The sequence below is a fragment of the Alligator sinensis genome, unplaced genomic scaffold (genome assembly GCF_000455745.1).
Source record: "Alligator sinensis unplaced genomic scaffold, ASM45574v1 scaffold334_1, whole genome shotgun sequence".
Classification (NCBI taxonomy): Eukaryota; Metazoa; Chordata; order Crocodylia; family Alligatoridae; genus Alligator; species Alligator sinensis.
In genome coordinates this window covers 55,612-72,725 of record NW_005842572.1, presented here as the reverse complement: position 1 = coordinate 72,725, position 17,114 = coordinate 55,612, and the positions used below count along the sequence as shown (strand labels likewise).

General features: G+C 43.5%; 1 protein-coding gene across 10 annotated transcripts in view; it reads right to left on the bottom strand.

The window, feature by feature from the left end:
• The window catches only part of GLCE (glucuronic acid epimerase), a 98,096-nt gene that overhangs the window by 61,052 nt on the left and 19,930 nt on the right, over nt 1-17,114 (bottom strand). For 6 of the 10 annotated variants that reach the window (XM_025214187.1, XM_025214188.1, XM_025214191.1 and 3 more), the window contains exons 1-2: nt 5,880-6,030; nt 5,319-5,417 (exon numbers count right to left, since the gene is read on the bottom strand). Coding sequence is in view for 2 of the 10 variants with exons in the window: in XM_025214195.1 (XP_025069980.1) it covers nt 4,811-4,827 (17 nt within the window). In the remaining 8 variants the exon portion in view is untranslated. Of the gene's footprint in view, nt 1-4,810; nt 5,026-5,318; nt 5,418-5,879; nt 6,031-17,114 lie in introns of those variants that run through there. The other 4 variants (XM_006032441.3, XM_025214189.1, XM_025214195.1 and 1 more) reach the window with 4 other exon arrangements.

Here is a 17,114-nt window from a genome sequence, read left to right as displayed (position 1 = left end):
TCTAAGAAATAGAGCGGACATAGGATGTCCTAGCAAAGAGAAGGAGAAAGGGGATGTTCTGTAAAGAAAAGTTAAGGACAGTCTATCCCAGGAAGAAGTCTCAGGTAGGAGCAAGGAAGCCTAAAATAAAGTAAGGGGTCGGTCCTGGGGCCAATGTTGTTCAACATCTTCATTAACAACCTGGAACACGGGATGGAGTGCACCCGCAGCAAGTTGGCAGATGACACCAAGCTTGAGGGAGTAGTAGGTATGCTGGAGGATAAGGCTAGGATTCAAAGAGACCTCAACCCATTGGAGAATTGGGTTAAAAGAAATCCCATGAGGTTCAACAAGGACAAGTGCAAAGTCCTGCACTTAGGACAGAGTAATCCCATGCACCGGTGCAGGCTGGGGCTGACAGGCTGGGCAGCAGCCCTGCAGAAAAGGACCTGGGGGTGACAGGGGACAAGAGGCTGAACAGGAGCCAGCAGTGTGTCCTTGTTGCCAAGAAGGCTAGCAGCATCCGGGGCTGCATCGGTAGAAGCATTGCCAGCAGATCAAGGGAAATAATAATTCCCCTCTCTTCTGCACTGGGGAGGCCACATCTGGAGTCCCGTGTCCAGTTGTGGGCCCCCCACTACAGAACATATGTGGACAAATTAGACAGCATCCAGCGGAGGGCAACAACAATGGTTGTGGGGCTAGGGGACATGACTGGTGAGGAGAGGCTGAGGGAAATGGGTTTACATCATCTGTAGAAGAGAAGACTGAGGGGGATTGAATAGCAGCCTTCACCTCCCCGCAGGGGGGCTGCAAAGAGGATGGAGCTGGGCTGTTCTCAGTGGGGGCAGATGACAGGACAAGGAGCAATGGGCTCAAGCTGCAGCAAGGGAAGTTGAGGTTGGATGCTGGGAAAAACCTCTAATTATGAGGGTGGTGCAGCACTGGAACAGGTTACCCAGAGAGGTGGTACAGTCTCCATCCTTGGAGGTGTTTAAGACCCAGGTAGACAAAGCCTTGTCTGGGATGATGTAGTTGGGGCTGGTCCTGCTCTGAGCAGAGGTTGGACTAGATGTGATCTCCTGAGGTCCTTTCCAACCCTCATGTTCTGTGAATCATGGTATTTAATTGAACAATATCCATCTCAAGTGAGGGAAACAGGACACTGGCTGGGAGGTCTAAAATTGGACTGAAATGTTCTCCCCTAACCAGGATGCCATACTGAATTTCACAGGGAACAAGGAGGTGGAAGCAAACAAGAGCTGTCCTGGGTCAGACTAGGATCCGTCTCACCCATTGAACAGGGCATATCTAGAATGATCTATCCCCTGACCACTACCTGCCCTGGTATCCATGAGCGTCGCAAGTACGATGCTGGATGCTTTTACATCAAAACTAGTGATGTTCCTTTCTTGTTTGAACTAGATGAGACTGTCCTAAAAGACACTTGTTTCAGAGGCTGCTGGATCGGATCGAGTGTGACTTGGAAGCTCAAGCAGAAACAAAAAGAAAACCAAAGAAATCAAAACGTATTGATACAGAAGTGTGCATTCAGGAGGATGGGGGACAGGAGGTATTCATGCACCACCTGCTTTCAGGTAGTTTGACCACGACTGCTGTTGAAGTTCAGACGTGCATCATTCGTGGCAGCTGGACCAAACTGCTTCCTAGGACTCTGCCCAAGGTAAAGGTAGACAAACAGAGGCTCTGTTTCTATTAGGCATCATTCAAGCAGCAGGAGACACCAGCTCCAACTTGGCCAGGAAAGAAGGTTACACTGATGAGTAGCTCTGGAACTGCTAACAGGGGCTGCTAAAAGGGAGAGAACTTTTACCACCGACGGAGACTAGTCGCCTCCAATTCAGATGGGCTAGGAGATGGCAGACTGGTCAGACAGGCAGGATGCTACAGAAAAGAAAGATAAAAAAAACAAACCAAAGATCTTGAGACCTATCTGGCTACTCAAAATCCCCCAGCTCCAGTCTGCTGGAAAGGACATACCCAAATGGGTTACACCAACACAGTCAGCTGTCCCCAGAGCCCTGCATTAAGGTGCTGTACTGGAAATACTGCTGCAATACTCTAACTAATGTGCTAGCAAATGTAAACCAAGCAAGGCTACTACAAACAGGTGCCAACCATTTTAGGGGGAAAAAAAAGTCCACCTTAAAGTATTTGTCTTTACACACACACACACACACACACACTTAAAGAAGGAACATACCTCTTACACATATGTGCACAAAACACTGTGCTCTTGCCATGACTATTACACAAGACCACAACATGGGACCCATAGATCTGAGAACTGCTGAATTCCCTGATACAGAGTTTAAATTGTTGAAAAAAAATAAAATTAAATCTTTGAGAGGGGCAAGATGGTGGTGGGGGAAAATAAAACCAAGCAACACCACACACACAACTTTACAGGTATTTTTGTAGCCTCCTGCTTCTCTGTATTCAAGCGCGCGCGCGCGCACACACACACACACACACACACACACACACACACACAAAAGGAGAGAAACGTTAAAACTCTTTTAACAACACCTCGTGATCCAATTTCTTATTAATGCTTCAGGGTTCTTCTTTGACTACAAATCCATTATTGCTCATTCCCTATTCACAGTCAATCTCCTTGAAGTCCTATCAATATTCCCTTCCACTGCAACACACCAAAAAGCACCGGCCAGAATCAAGACCTGATTGTGCTAAAACATTAAAGCATATGGACATTTGCCCCAGAGACCTAAACTTGGTCTTCTTAAGAGCCTCAAGTATGGGATAACAAAATCATCCTTGCACTTGTGGAATATTTTGGGCAGAAAACATTTTTCACTTCAAGTCAACAACCCATTCTTCACTGCTGCTGCACACCGACAGAGAATTTATCAATACACCCAGGTCTTTCCCCTTCACCATATTAACTGATTCAATGTCATTTAAAATATATTAAATACTGCAATATAACAGACTTGAACAACTGAATAATTCATGAAGGGAAAAAAAGGGTCTTTACACAAAGCTAAGGCATTTTACAAGCATCACTCATTCCCTTTTATTTTTTTCCACGGGAGGATTTTTTTTTAAACCAATACTGAATTTGGGGCAATTAATGTCTGATACAGTTCTACCTACAGCAAAATAATCTTTAGCAGCTCCTTCACACTACTCTTCTATACTATCCATCACTTAAAAAGAAACAGGCCCAAGACAGGAGTCTATGAATAACTCTGCCTTTTCTCCAGGATTCAATCTAGACTGCTTCTAAATATGTATAATGCCTAGGCTACATTAACACATTAAAGCTTTGCAGATTGCCATCAGTGCTTTTGCAGCTTAATTTCATCTATCCCTCAATTCAGATCTGCAAGCACTTTCATACTAAAAAAAAAAAAAAAAAAATTATTCCAATTTAAATATAAAACTCCTGGTGCCTGCATAAGCAGATTGTTTAAGAGGATATATATTTAAAACCTGGCAGCAAAACTTTATTTCCCCACAAAATAGGAGTACTCTCTCAAATTCTATTGCCTCCTAGTTAAAAAAAAAAAAAGCAAGCATATTCTACACGCAGTTAAGTTTGCAAGGGTTTGAGGACTGTGATTAGTTTGACAAATCATTTTTCTTCTGAAAGTCAGAAGCAGACTTAGTAGAGAATTTTGGAAAGTGATGATGTCGAGCACTTCGGGGATGGGTACAAAACTCAAAAGGATCTGCTGCCTTCCTCTGCTCGTTAGGAACTGCCGAGGATAGGACAATATGACACGAAATGGATGCTTTTTTTTTTTTTTTTAAATACAAATACAGCTACTGCAACTTTGGAAGATATTCGTCTCTCCACTGAAATGTGCTTTGTTGCCATCTTAATTAAGGAGTGGAATTACTAAATCCTATACTATTTTCTGTTCATCTCCAAATCCAAAAATAAGATGTTTTAAACTCCCTCTCTCATCTGACAGTCCTGCAGCACAAAGCAATTCAAAATGACAGATCACGTACACCAGTACAGACTGCCAACACGTTAACTTCTCTTCAGGTTTCGGAGACTCAGAAAAAGCTCCTTAAACCAAATCAAACCATGACATGGAGTTTAATTATTTAAAAAAAAAAAAAAAAGGAAGATTTGATAAAATAGTTAACAACATAAAAAGGGTGCTGTAAGTTACTTTAATCTTCTGTGCAAAAATTATTCCTTTAATCAACACAAGACGTTTTGAAATGACTTTGTTGGAACAGTAGTTCCAAAACTGCTTTTGTCTTTCAGCCAGAACATGCCAGAGACATGCACTGGGAATTCAAGACAGGGTTTGCTAGTCTTTAATTTTGGTTTTTCTACTTTGCAGTTTGGTTTTCTAAAATTACACGTGGCCAGCAATACCACACACTAATACCAAAATAGTTTAAATGCAAATCCCACCAAAAGAAAAAAACTTTCAACTTTTCAATGGCCTATTAAAAATCCTTACCAAGTCAGGCTTCATTTGTTAAAAAGGTTATGCTAAGAACTATCTGAACGTGAAGCCTCTGGGGAAATGGGATGCAATTTCAAGGTTGCATATTTGTATATTGTCTATCATTCCAATTGTATATAATTTCCATGTTCCCTCTTGCATTGTCTTTCTGATAGGAATGATCACAATCCATTTTTTCAACCCAATGTGCAAGATGATAAAACCAGCGGACAGCCCTGCAAAGAAAACCAAACTGGGCCAGACCTGCCTGCGCACAGATCCACTCTCAGACCCAGAACTGAAATGGGTTTCACACAAACACTCAGTTAACGCTTGAGCAATTTTGTTCTCCCACGATACCCGGGGCTACTGCTTACCTGATCACACGTTTCATCAGCAACAGTACCAAACTCTTACACCTCTAGAGGAAGGACGTTACCACCGCTTCTCTCCCTCCCTCCATCCCTCGGTCGTTACTGAGCTTCCCGACCAGATGAAAAAAAAACAAACTGCAGATTCGGTTTCATGCATGAGAGACCTTCAACTAATAAGATAAAAACAACCAGCTCATCTCTGCCTGAACACACTATCATCACCCTGGGTTAGTCCCTGCGATAAGCAGCCTGCTTTCATTCCTCTGGGCAAACAGAATCTGGTTATCAACACATGACACCGTCTGTAAATACAGAGCCATATGCCTTTTGCAGCTGGAAGTTACTAAATTGAATGAGCATTAACCATTTAAATGTGGAGGGTTCTTTCCACATTTTAAATGCATTAAAGTCCAACTCTAATTAGGAGTTAAAAAAAAACAAACAAAAAACCCCCGCAGAATTAAATAGAAAGAGATGAGCGGAAAACACGATTTCCTTAAAATAATCTTACCTTAATCAAATGAAGGTCTCCAAACTCTAATGCATCTCAGATTTCTAACTTTTCAAATACGGAGTAGGTTAGATGAGGCTAATCTTCCTTCCCAATTTCCTGGGGGGGAAAAAAAAAGGGAGGGGGGGGGAAAATTAAAGTGTTTAAGCACCTGCTGTTGCTTCTTGTTCTTAAATTTTTCTCTCTCTGTTAAAAATCCTCTGCTTGCTCTTAAGGCAGCGCTGCTGACGAATTTCAAGGCTCAGTTCTTGACATGCAGAATCACTGAAGGATCAAAAGCATAAATGTCACTTCCTCCAGGCAGCACATCAGCTGCAAAAGAGTCTAATCTGCTCTCCCCACCACAATCCTACCTAATTGAAGAGTAAATCCCGACATCTGCCTGGCGGTATCATAAAACGCAGGGCTTTCATTAAACATTTTTGAAGAATTCCACTTTAAACCCCATATTTAAAAGGATTCCGGTTTTAAATAAACCATTATCGAGTTCCAGTTGAGAAGCTGCATAAAAGGAATCGCTGTAACACAAAAAGCTAACAAAAATAGGAGAGCGAGTCTAACCTTGAACGAACGCCGGCTGTCTGCACTTGGACTGCAGACATAACCCGAGCCCAGATATTCTTCACTAAGTTTTAGGACCGAGTCTCAATTAAAGACGCTCCTCTGCAGGGCTTTTTTTGTTTTTGTAGTGGCTGTGCTGGTCCCAAAATACTGGCTGAGATTTTTTTTCCGTCTACTTTATTACTTTTGCATATTTGTATCTCAGTCCAACAGATGCAAGGTCAACAGAGCCCAGGGACAAGAGTGCTTGGAAAAAATAATAAATAAGAGGGAAAAAATGAATATTGTGACGAAAGAGATTTCAAAATCCAGTGGCCTACACTTCCCTGGATGTTAGACCGCTGCGTGCATAATATCAGACATATGATGTGCGTGAATCAAAGAGGAAAAAAATACCTAAATGAAAAAAGATTCGAAGTGCGATTACTCCAACATTTCAGTTCAAGTTATTTTTAGTGTACTTCAAGCGCCGTATCATTAAGTCTTAGAGGAGGATTTTAAACAGCCCCAACCCCCCTCCAGTTTGCATAACTGCATTCTCCTTTAGCTCCCAGCCTTGCCCGCGTACTCCTAGATTTAAAAATTAACAACATCTCTTCTGCTCATATGCTTGCCTACGAGTGTTTTTATTTTAAAGGTTACCCTTCACTACAAACAGACTGGCCTCCCTAAAACGAGGTCTCTTTGCTACAGGAAGACGGCAAACGCACCACCTACCGCCCACCCGAAACTTGAATTTTCTTTTTCCGAAGCATTTACTGAAGTAGCCCAACAAGGTAAATTTAGTTCCAACACCCGTTAAAGCGATGCCCAATACATCTCGAGCCTTGTGCCATTTCTTCACATAATCTTCTCACTGGAGGCTCAATTTAATAAACAAAGGCAGCTTTAATAATTCAAATCTTACTTTCAAAGACGCGACGCGCCTGTCAGAAGCTTTCTGCAATATAGTCAGTAAATTTCTTCAGTCTCTCCAAGGCTTTGCATACATTTACGCCTGTGTCTTGCCTTTTGAATGCTGATAACTACAGTGTTTCTTTTCTCTCCTTTAAAGGATTAAACATCACCACACAGGCATTTTTATTAGTGCATCATGCACCATCAAATTGTCAGTTTTTTCTTCCAGGATTCTTTCCTTTTTTTTTTTGAAAAATAATATATACGTGGCATTTACAAACGTCTTTATAACAAGAAAAATGGGCATTTTCCCAGCATTTCGTATGTATAAAATCGAAGCAAACAAAACCAAAGGGCAGCTTATGCAACTCAGCATGTCTTCCAATGGCCAACAATTTAAAAACCAGGAAAAGAGCCTGTACTGGCAACTCCTAAAAGATTATGGTGTGATCAGGTAACACTCCAGAAAGCCTGGAAAAGTCTCCTTACTGAGTTTTGTACAAACTTCGTCTTCCTTCCCATGGCTCATGCAACATATTCATGCTTCAGTGGCCAAGATTCCCTGGTTTGGCAGATCCCGCAGAGAGAGAGAGAACAGATTTTGGGTTTTTTGAGCAGAAGGAGAACAGATTTTGGATGGGAAACTCCTTCCAGGGACTCTGCTACAGGCAGTCAAGTCTCGATTCAAGTGAAGAATCTGACGGCTTTGCCCACCCCGCTCCCGTTAACGCCATATCATCATTACACGTGAACCAGTATAAGTGACTGGAAACCAGTTCACGTCTGTAACACAACAGAAATTCAGTGCACATAAACCGCTTTCAAAATAGCTTAAACTGATTTAACATCAACCTGGATGGATGTCGTATCGGACTGAACTGATTTAGGTTAAATTGATTTATTGAACTTTTGTCCCAGATTCAAGTCAACTCACAGTCCCCCAGCATCCCAGGATGCTTTGCACCTCCCCAGCAAACGCCTCCCCCCTGCTTCAGGGTGGGCAGGCTAGCCCTGGCCCAAGCTGTCCGCTCCAGCAGAGCAGGGAGGCGTGCTCTAGCACCCCCCGGCTTCTAGCCTGGGCCACTGCAGGCATGTGGCTGCATTTCTGGAATCAAAAGTGGATGTCTGTTCACTTGCTTATTGGTTCAATCTACACAGCTTAGACTAGCCTGCAAAGATTGGATTGATTCAGCCTCAGGCTTTTTGACCGTCTGTACTCAGCCCAAGAGTTTGAGCTAGGAATCACCATATGAGACACTGAATGGAAACAGTGCATGCTAATTGCTATTTATGATTAAAAAATGAAGGGTATATTTTTTGGAGAATCAAATGTAGCACAGGTAGGCTTTGCTCTGCCAGCTTCAACTGGGGGAAGAAGGAATAACTCTGGAGCCAGCCAACAACCCTACAATCCACCATGGACCCTGAGCATATATATAGTTGGGTTGCTGGCCTCTCCAAAGCCCATGCCACTGCATCTTCACTGCGACTGCTACCCATCCTACTCAGATAAGAGACCCATACAATAATCTTGTTGTGTAGGCCTGTCTCAAAAAGAAATCCTGAATCCAGTTACTTTAACAACTGCAATAATACATTGACTTTAATTTCACAACTGTCCTCAGCTTTTCCCTAAGGAGCTGAGCAATCTGGAAAGCCTAATTGGGTCAGCAACCACCTCTCTCTCACACTTGGCAACTGGTAGGTGTAGAAAGCATCCAGACTACAGCAGCAATCTGTCTACTGACCAGAAAAGGGTTGCTTAAGACAAAAGAGATCCAGCCAACACCTCCATACCGGTGCCGTGGCTCCAACGAAAACAAATTTCACAATTGGGTGCTGTTTCACCTACTTCAAAATGGCAATGGCCACGACCCTGAAAGAGTTTTTAGATTACTGTAGCAAGAGTAAACCGAGCCACAGACAGCCCCTTAAACTCCCAGATACACAGGAAAATTTAAAAAAATTATTTCCCTGCCTTGATCGTGTTGGTTTAACGCGAGTAAAAAGATCCGTAATGCACTGTTAAAGAATCAACTTGTAGCCTAGCTGAGAGCGTAATATTCAGCTAACAAGGCTTCATATGTTGTAGCCACCATCCTAATGAGGCTATTCCAAAGTGGTAAGTTAAAGCAATTGAAAACGTACCTTTCTTGTCTCAAGACACACCATGATGAAGTATATAACATTTGGGGCACTGGGTTTTTCTCTATCAAGGACAATAAGCTGAACACTTCAGCTTGATTTTTTAAGTCAAGTCTCATTCATATAGCACCAAGAAAGTGGGTAGATTTTTACTGCAGTAGAAACCGTTAAGACACGACAGTAGTTCCTGCTTTACAGACCTCCCATTCCAGAAAAGTACAAATGAGGAAATAAGATTATAGAGCGCAATTTCCTTTTATGCATTTTAAAGGGACACCTGGACGTGGGGCGGCACGCCGAAATGGTGCGTGACACCAGAATACAATGAAAGGGCTTAGCAAGTTATAGCACAGCATTTGCAAGCAAACTGAAGAGACACACAAAGACGGCTCACAAATAAAATGGGAGTCTTGTTTTCCCTGTTTCTACTGTAGTAAGCAGCTCTGTATCTTAAAAGGAAGCAAAAGCCCAGGGAAATTACTGTTTTACCATATAGCATATTCAACTTATTTTTAGTTTGGTGGGATTTTTTTTTTTCTTGTAGCACTGTATAAGTTGGATACGTGAGAGTCATCTCAAAGCACGGTTTACTGTGTCAGTTAGCATTCAAGCTTTGCAATTCTACACTATCATCATGCTAGAGAACTGGAGACTGCTTTAAAAGCACAATTTTTATTTTTGTGCTTTTCCCTCGTAAGATGAAAAGTTGTCAATCTCACTTAACATCCAGGAGGTCTACTGGAGCTTTAAAATTATGTTGATAAAAATCCAAAATGCTGTCATGGTCCTATTTAACCCTGAAAATCTAAAGAGTCTGTACACAAAGGCATCTCCCTTGAGACACGCGTGTCCCCACCCAGACAGAATTGTGTTTATTCATTACGATCAGCCACGGGGGACTGGATAGAAAAGACCCCAGTAACAGATTGGAGATAGTCTATCAGGAAAAAATGGCCAACCTATGTTTCTATCTGGTCCTGGCTTGGAGGAAGAACAGCTGCGGGGCCTAAAACTGAACCCAAGGGACTGCTTCAAGGCTAGACACAAGAGGGACCAACAGACGCATTTCTCCGTCTGTCTTTGCAAAACACTTCCAAGGTACGTGCTAAACAGACCCCCAGGTGGATGAGGTCCAAGAGGGAGGTCAGGAAGCTTCTGCACAATTCACGAAATCAAATGGCCAGAGGGCTATCATTTGGAGGCATCAACTGGCAAGGACCTGCCAACAGAGAGATGGCCTAAGTCTAGGGGCCAAAGAAAGACCTAAGGAAATGCATCATTACAAGACAGAACCAGAAGCCGTTGGTGTTGAGCTCAGCTCCCTTCACTCACCTCGCTCCATTTTCCTCAGGGTAATGCCCATGAAAGCCAACCACATCTTTATGCTCCAGTGGTCCAGACCTGCTTGCTGTTGGAATATTTTCTCTATGCTTACATTAGGCAGGACCCAAAAAAAGACAGCTGATATAGCAAGCTGACATCTCCTGCTTCCATGGCGAGGAGATGCTGGACAACGCTGGCTCTCACCTGGGAGACGCAAGAGGATCTTGCACGGGGGGGGAAGTCTAGAGATGGGAACTAGACCCTCGATTCATAAAAACTTGGCAGCCAGGGCATGTCCAGTTTGTCCCAGGAAGACGAACCTTGGCAGAGTGGCAGGAGAAAGGAACAGTCATGCCCACGGCCCTGAGCAGGGCAGAAGTAGTGATGGAAGTTGACTTGCAAATCCTTTTAGGCCAGGAGAGAGGCTGCATCTTTTTACATAGTGAAAAAAAATTCAGCCAACTCCACAAGGACACTCCTAAAGTCGGTGGATAAAGCGGCAGCAGGTAAGAGAGCAGAATTCATAGATGACTGGCCACCTGAATGCCTGTCAACGGGATCCTCAGGGATAGTCTTATTATTCAACGTGAAGAAGAGAGGTGCTTTTCTGAATTCGAAATGACCCCAAATCCACTTTGGCAGCGCTGGCCCAACATTTCTGCCTTCTCAGCAGGCAACTTACTTCTGAAATTATTGGCGGAGAGGGGGTCAAATCTAAAATTAGTAGTAGCCCATCTCCATTTGTCGTCTTCCCTCTTTTATAAAGCCTTTGGTATCTACAGATGAAACAGTTCCAATAGCCAAGAATTAAAAAAAAAAATACCAAACAAGCTTATGATTCCTTTGCTCCCTGGTACAAGCTATTTTTATTTGTTTTAATCCTTGCTCCTTTCTTCCGGCCCTCTTCACTTCTCTAATTTAGAGATCCTGGACTCCGAGTCGGGCACCATGACTTAATCCCTAATCACCATGAAGAGTTATGGTACTATATAAATGTTTTATAATAGAGGCTGACCTTGTTACTCAGAAAGTAGCTGACATTTAGTGCATAAATACAGGGACTTCTAAAGTCCTTGATCAAATAATCCTGTTCAGCGCCTGCCTTTTGTGTGCCTGACAGCTGGGGGTGGGACAGGACGTGGCTAATGCTAGCGTTCCTTCATTCAGCAAGAACTATAGCGCTATCGTTGCAAAAAATCAACTCATGTGTCATGATGGACAACAGCTCCCCCAGATCTGAAAGTCAAATCCATATCCGGTGTGAAGCGAGCTTCAAGCATGGCTCACTGGAAAGCATGGCTCGCCGCTATAAAGAGGAGTTTTGGCATCTATATGTTTAAAATCCTGAAACCAACATATATAGTTATTGCAATATTGCATTATGACACTCCAGGGCATGCTTTAGTAAGCCATTAATACATGCCTGGGCTTGCAGTCTTAAGTTTCAGCACATCGAAAGAGGTATTACATTACCAAATCATACCCTGCTGTGTCTTAATGCTGTATTTTGCAATAAACTATGAGCTAGTTGCAGAATTATAAACGAATACCCAAATATGCAGGTTTTAGACAGCCATCTTCCAAATCCTTTATTGAAGCCAGTTAAACATTCAAGAGCAGCATTTTAGCATAGATTAAACTTAGCAGGATAGCGCAGAAATGCAATATCTTAATACGATTCGAACATGCAAAACTCTCAGCATTTATGCCTGCTGTTTCTAAAGAGAGATTTCTGGCATTCGCTTAATCCTTGACAGCATGCCCTGGGAGCTGCGAGTTTAACCTGAGCAACGGCAAGATTGGATGAGGCACAAGATCAACTCCATGTTCTCACAGGGTCTGAAGACCCTCTCTAAAAATCAAAATGTTTCAAAAAGAGGAAAAAAGTCACTGCTTCCCTGTCCTGGGTAAAAACATTAATTTGGACACACGGCAAAGCTGAGCCTGATAAAAGACACGGCAAGTGAAAACACAAATTCAAAGTAAGACCCAACGGCTGAACAAGCTGGGGAGTAATAAGTTAAGGCTGGCTAAACTAGAGATAAGAGGCGAGTTGTACTCGCATTCAGTAAAGGAGCGAGCTAGAAGAGCCCAGCCTCAGCAGAGAGGGAGCTCTAGACGCCCGAACTTGGAGGGGGGAGCTGCAGTTGGCAAGGAATGAGCTGCAGGTGTCTGGACTTGGCCAGGAGACAAATAAAGAGGAATATCTCAACAGAGAGAGAGAGATAAGAGTTGGCATGGAGTGCGGGTATCGAGGATATAAAAACGGGTTGCGAGCCGTGCCCTTTTGCAGTGATTTGAGGGGGGGAAGGGGGGGATCTGTGCACATAATGCATCGCTTACCGTCGTCTGGGCAGTTTTGCCGAGTTGGCCCGATGGCTACGCACACCCACTAGCTACTGTCCAAAATGACAATAAACCTTTTTTGAGCTTGCCACTGAATACAAATTTGAATTGCTCTTTCTGCACCGCACCCCAGCTCCAGGGACTGGTTGCTGGCAACTCTCTCGGAGAGCCCCCGACCCAAGCAGCCTGAACCCCAAGAGTGACGGTAGGCAGGAGGCCTGAGTGCCACAGAGCAACACACAGCACCATCTGAACAGCCTCACGGGCAGCGATTCTCCGCCGGGGTGCCATGCAGTGGTAGCCCCGTTAGGGTTACCAACACAATTCACAAGATAAACCCAGAGGTTTCAACTAGAAATCCACAGTTGTGGCCTTCCTGAATTTTTTGCATCAGAAAAACTGCTCAATTATTCTTTTTCTGTAGTCAAAAAAAGTGAAAAACAACAGCTGCCTTTTTCCTAGGGGTGGCTCGAATCTGTCCAGAGGTGCCCAGGGTCTAAAACGGTGGACAGCCACTGTTCCAGGGGACGGAGTAAGCCAAGACAGCTCTTAAGATGCCCACAGTTTACGCTACATGCTAAACTAAATCCCAATCAAGGGTTTTTATTAGATTTTTATTGGAAGACTTCAAAAGGAGACTGGACAGACACCTTGCTGGGACATTTGATCTCAGCAGTACTCCTGCCCAGAGCAGGGGGGTTGGACTCAATCTTTCGAGGTCCCTTCCAGCCCTGCGTTTCTGTGATTATCTCGTAACATGGCCATGACCCACAGAGCCCTGGTTTTACTTCAGCCTAGGCTTGCATGGGTCTGGAGTGGTCCTTCACTAAACCCTACTAAAAAACAAAAAAGCCATGAGGTTACTTAAAAGGACTTCATGTTCTTTACTTGAAATCTCCCCATTGCTGCCTTGGTGGGGAAAGTCTATTCTCCTCCAAGCCTCCAAACCATAGACTTCTCGGCGTATCCTTAGCCTCCGCCTGGGAACACTTTTGTCTAATCGAACAGAAGTCGACGTCACTTCCAGCGGCAGCTTCGTCTGAGTTTAGTCATCTGCAAGTAGCCTTGTACCAATGATCCCGGGTCTCGCACACAACTAGAGGGGGTGAAAAGTCTACATCCCCGATTTAGCGGCTGTACAGAGAGAACGTGCATGGCTCAGCGCTTTCCCCGCTGCATCACTTGTGCACCTGCCACTTTTCTGAACTAAGGTGGTCCCAGGTCTACAATTTGAGTCTTGGGGACTGGATCATATCCTAAAAAGTACTGGCTGTTAGATACCAAACCGGACATATAGTCCTCTCTCATGTGACCCCCCTCCCAAGTACCCTGCCCTCATTTCTGTTCGTGCAAATGGGTGGCTTTTTCACTATTCAAAATTGTGCTGGCTCCCAGATGTACAGGATGCTATTTTGGTCTGCTCCATTATCAATGTGAAGGCAGAAACTTTGTAATGGAAAACACTCGATCAAAAAGGCTAGCCAAGTAGCACAAAGACTTAAAGGTTAAAGATTACTTATCAGACGGCGGTGGTATGGATGAAGCCAGAAAGCTGCTTTTAGACATGACAGCGGGAACGCGTGGAACTTTATATTGACATTTGTCATTTATTAACAGCACTTTTCAATTTAAATAAGGTGCTTAAGTATAGATGACACCCAATTAACTGCTCCGTATCGAGATTGCATTAATATTCATGAAAAATTTCCAAGTAGAAATGGAGTTCTTAATTGTCTGAATCCGCACATTGCAAAGCTGCACTAATGGTGTCCCATCCAAGAAGAAATTAAGCATTTAAATCACCGAGTAAAGTTGTTCCCATTCTGGTTTTCATTCATTTTGCGACCACTCAGCGACAGAGCAGTTCCTGGCTCTGCTCATGCGAGCAGGAGACATTTTCAGCTCTCATGGAGGGGGTAACAGGCTTAACGCAAAGTAGGCCAAAAACTCCATTAAGGCCCAGGACGAGCAGGAGGAAGAGGGATTTGGGGGCACTGGCTGCAGCACCCAAGTACACAAGAAATATCTAGACAAACAGCTATCCCAGGGGTCTTTAAGAGGAGGCTGGACATGCACCTGGCTGGGCCGTCTGACCCCAGCGCTCTTTCCTGCCCAGGGCACGAGGTTGGACTCAATGATCTGCTGAGGTCCCTTCTAACCCAACCAACCATGACTCTATGAACTCTTCCTCACTTTTGAGCTTCGCATAGAATTAACATTAATCTTCACACAGTTATTTTTGAACTGCGGTATAGTGTGAAGTGTTAAAAGATGACATCAGGAAGTAGAAATGTCTGTCACATGGAAAGCTTTCTCTTCTTCAACTTAAAAATGTCACAAGAAACGTGGTCAACAGGCCAAAATATTCCAGCAAGTGTTTTCCTCTTTCTGCATTAAACAGTTCGGGATCTGGTCAAATCCACCCCAGCAGTTCGACAGGTTGGGCTGTTTGAGCTTTCGGGGGTGGATACACAACCCCCCTCGCACAATGGCAGCATTGTAAGTGTGGGGGCCTTGCAGCTGTGTTAGCTTTTTATTAGCATATAGTTATCAGATTCTTTTCAAACAGCTGATTTTTTCCCCCTTTTATGTGGATCAAATTTGTGAAAGGCAGAATAATTACCTACTTCATGCCAAAAGGCTGCCAAGACATGCCATTTGGAGCGTGGTCTTTATCTTCTTTTATGAATATTGAACCTTCAGCTCCAAAAAGCTACTGGTACTGGAAAAAGCCATTTTAAAATAAAGCTAAAAGGAGCTGCCTGCAAAGATATGTACTTAGTGGCACTGGCACATGCACGGATGTAGTCTGACACATGGAAGGGAATGGAAAAGCTATTCCAATTCATTAGCTGGAGTAGCTTAGGCCTTACCGGCTGCCTTTTGGCAGCAGCAGGGGGAATGATGATCACCAGGGATCCTGGTTTTCTTTGATTTAAAAAAACAACCCAATTTTCAAGTTAAAAAAAGCTCCCCACAACACACATTTTTCCAAGATTAAATGAAACACTACTATCTATCTATCTATAATAAAAGCCTTTGTCTGTCTGTCCATAACACTCCAGGCCAACTGTAAATGCACAGGCATTCATGATGGGCAATTTGTTAGTACATATATATTAGTGGCGTTTCATTTTAATCATGTAAAAATGTGGATTTGGCGTTATTTTATTACATCCAAAAATTTGGGATTTTTTTTTTTTTTTTTAAATCAGAAAAAAACAGGATCCCTGATGATTACACTTGAGCAAGTCTGACACTGGGGCCAGGAGAGCTCCTTAATATACAATGAAAAGATAGTGACTGTGAGACGCGGACGCGCGCACACACACACACACCAGGTTTTAGTGGAAATACTAAACCTTTCTGTTACCTTTTGTATATTAAGAGCCAAGAAGTTTATTAAGTGGTCTAAGATCAGTTATAAGAAGCAGGGTACGTATTTAGCAGTAGCATGAGTAGTTATTTAAATGCACTGCTTTAATGTGTTAAGGCACAAGTCGGTCTAACCTGACCAAAGTACCAAGGGCGCTGTTTATGAGAAGAGCAAAGTTCGCACACGGGGCTGCAACATGAACTCCAATAAGGTAGCAAGCGGTTCACAATGCCAGAAAACCCTCCTGCAAAACCCTGGAGCCTGAGCGACATTTCAGCAACACTAACCCGGGGGTTTTCAACCACTTCAGACTTGGGGCACCCCTCCAAAAATGCCAGCTCATAATTTTCACTGATCTTTTGACCACAGAAAAATAGGAGAGCAATTCTTCTGTTGCAAAGAACTCAAAATCCACATTAAGTGAGACTGGTTTTAATGCTACAGATTTCTACTTGAAATCCCTGGGTTTACCTTGTGAATTATCGCACGGCCCCCTGCAGCGCCCGTAAAAGGATCAAGGCACCCCAAGATGTTACGACACCCTGCTTGAGAATCACTCCGCTCATGACTCGCACGCTTCCCCTGCCACATACGTACTTGGCAGAAAATTCTCCACGGCCCCATAGCCCAGGCTTCAAAAAACAACACTACCGAACCTAAAAACCACTCTCACATGGTTTAAGCATAGAAACATTTGACCATATAGAAAGCTACAGGAGCAACAGTGGCCCCTTTACCACTCTGCCATGATATAGGGTAGTTTGCAATTCAGACTCTCTTCAAACTCAAGCAGATGTCTGCGACTAGTTTGCATTTTTTAAACATCTTTCAGAAACTGCATCAGCTACAGAATCACTTTTAAAAAGAGGATGAGACTGCAGGATGAGTGATTTCTTTCCACACCCTCTCCCTTTCCCCCCGCCCCATATCTAACCCTTTGCCCCCTGTGTGGGGATGGGCTACATTTTGGGAAACAACGTGTAACAGCCAGTTGCAATGACATTAGTTGAACCAAATGACAGAGCATATAGAGAAAGCAAGTCTTAAGTATGTAATCTTTTCCTAATAAAGCTAGAAATACTAATGTTAGTCCCATGCTGTAGATAGTTTCTACAGCAAGTAGGAACAGCAAGGAAAGCTCAGCAGGA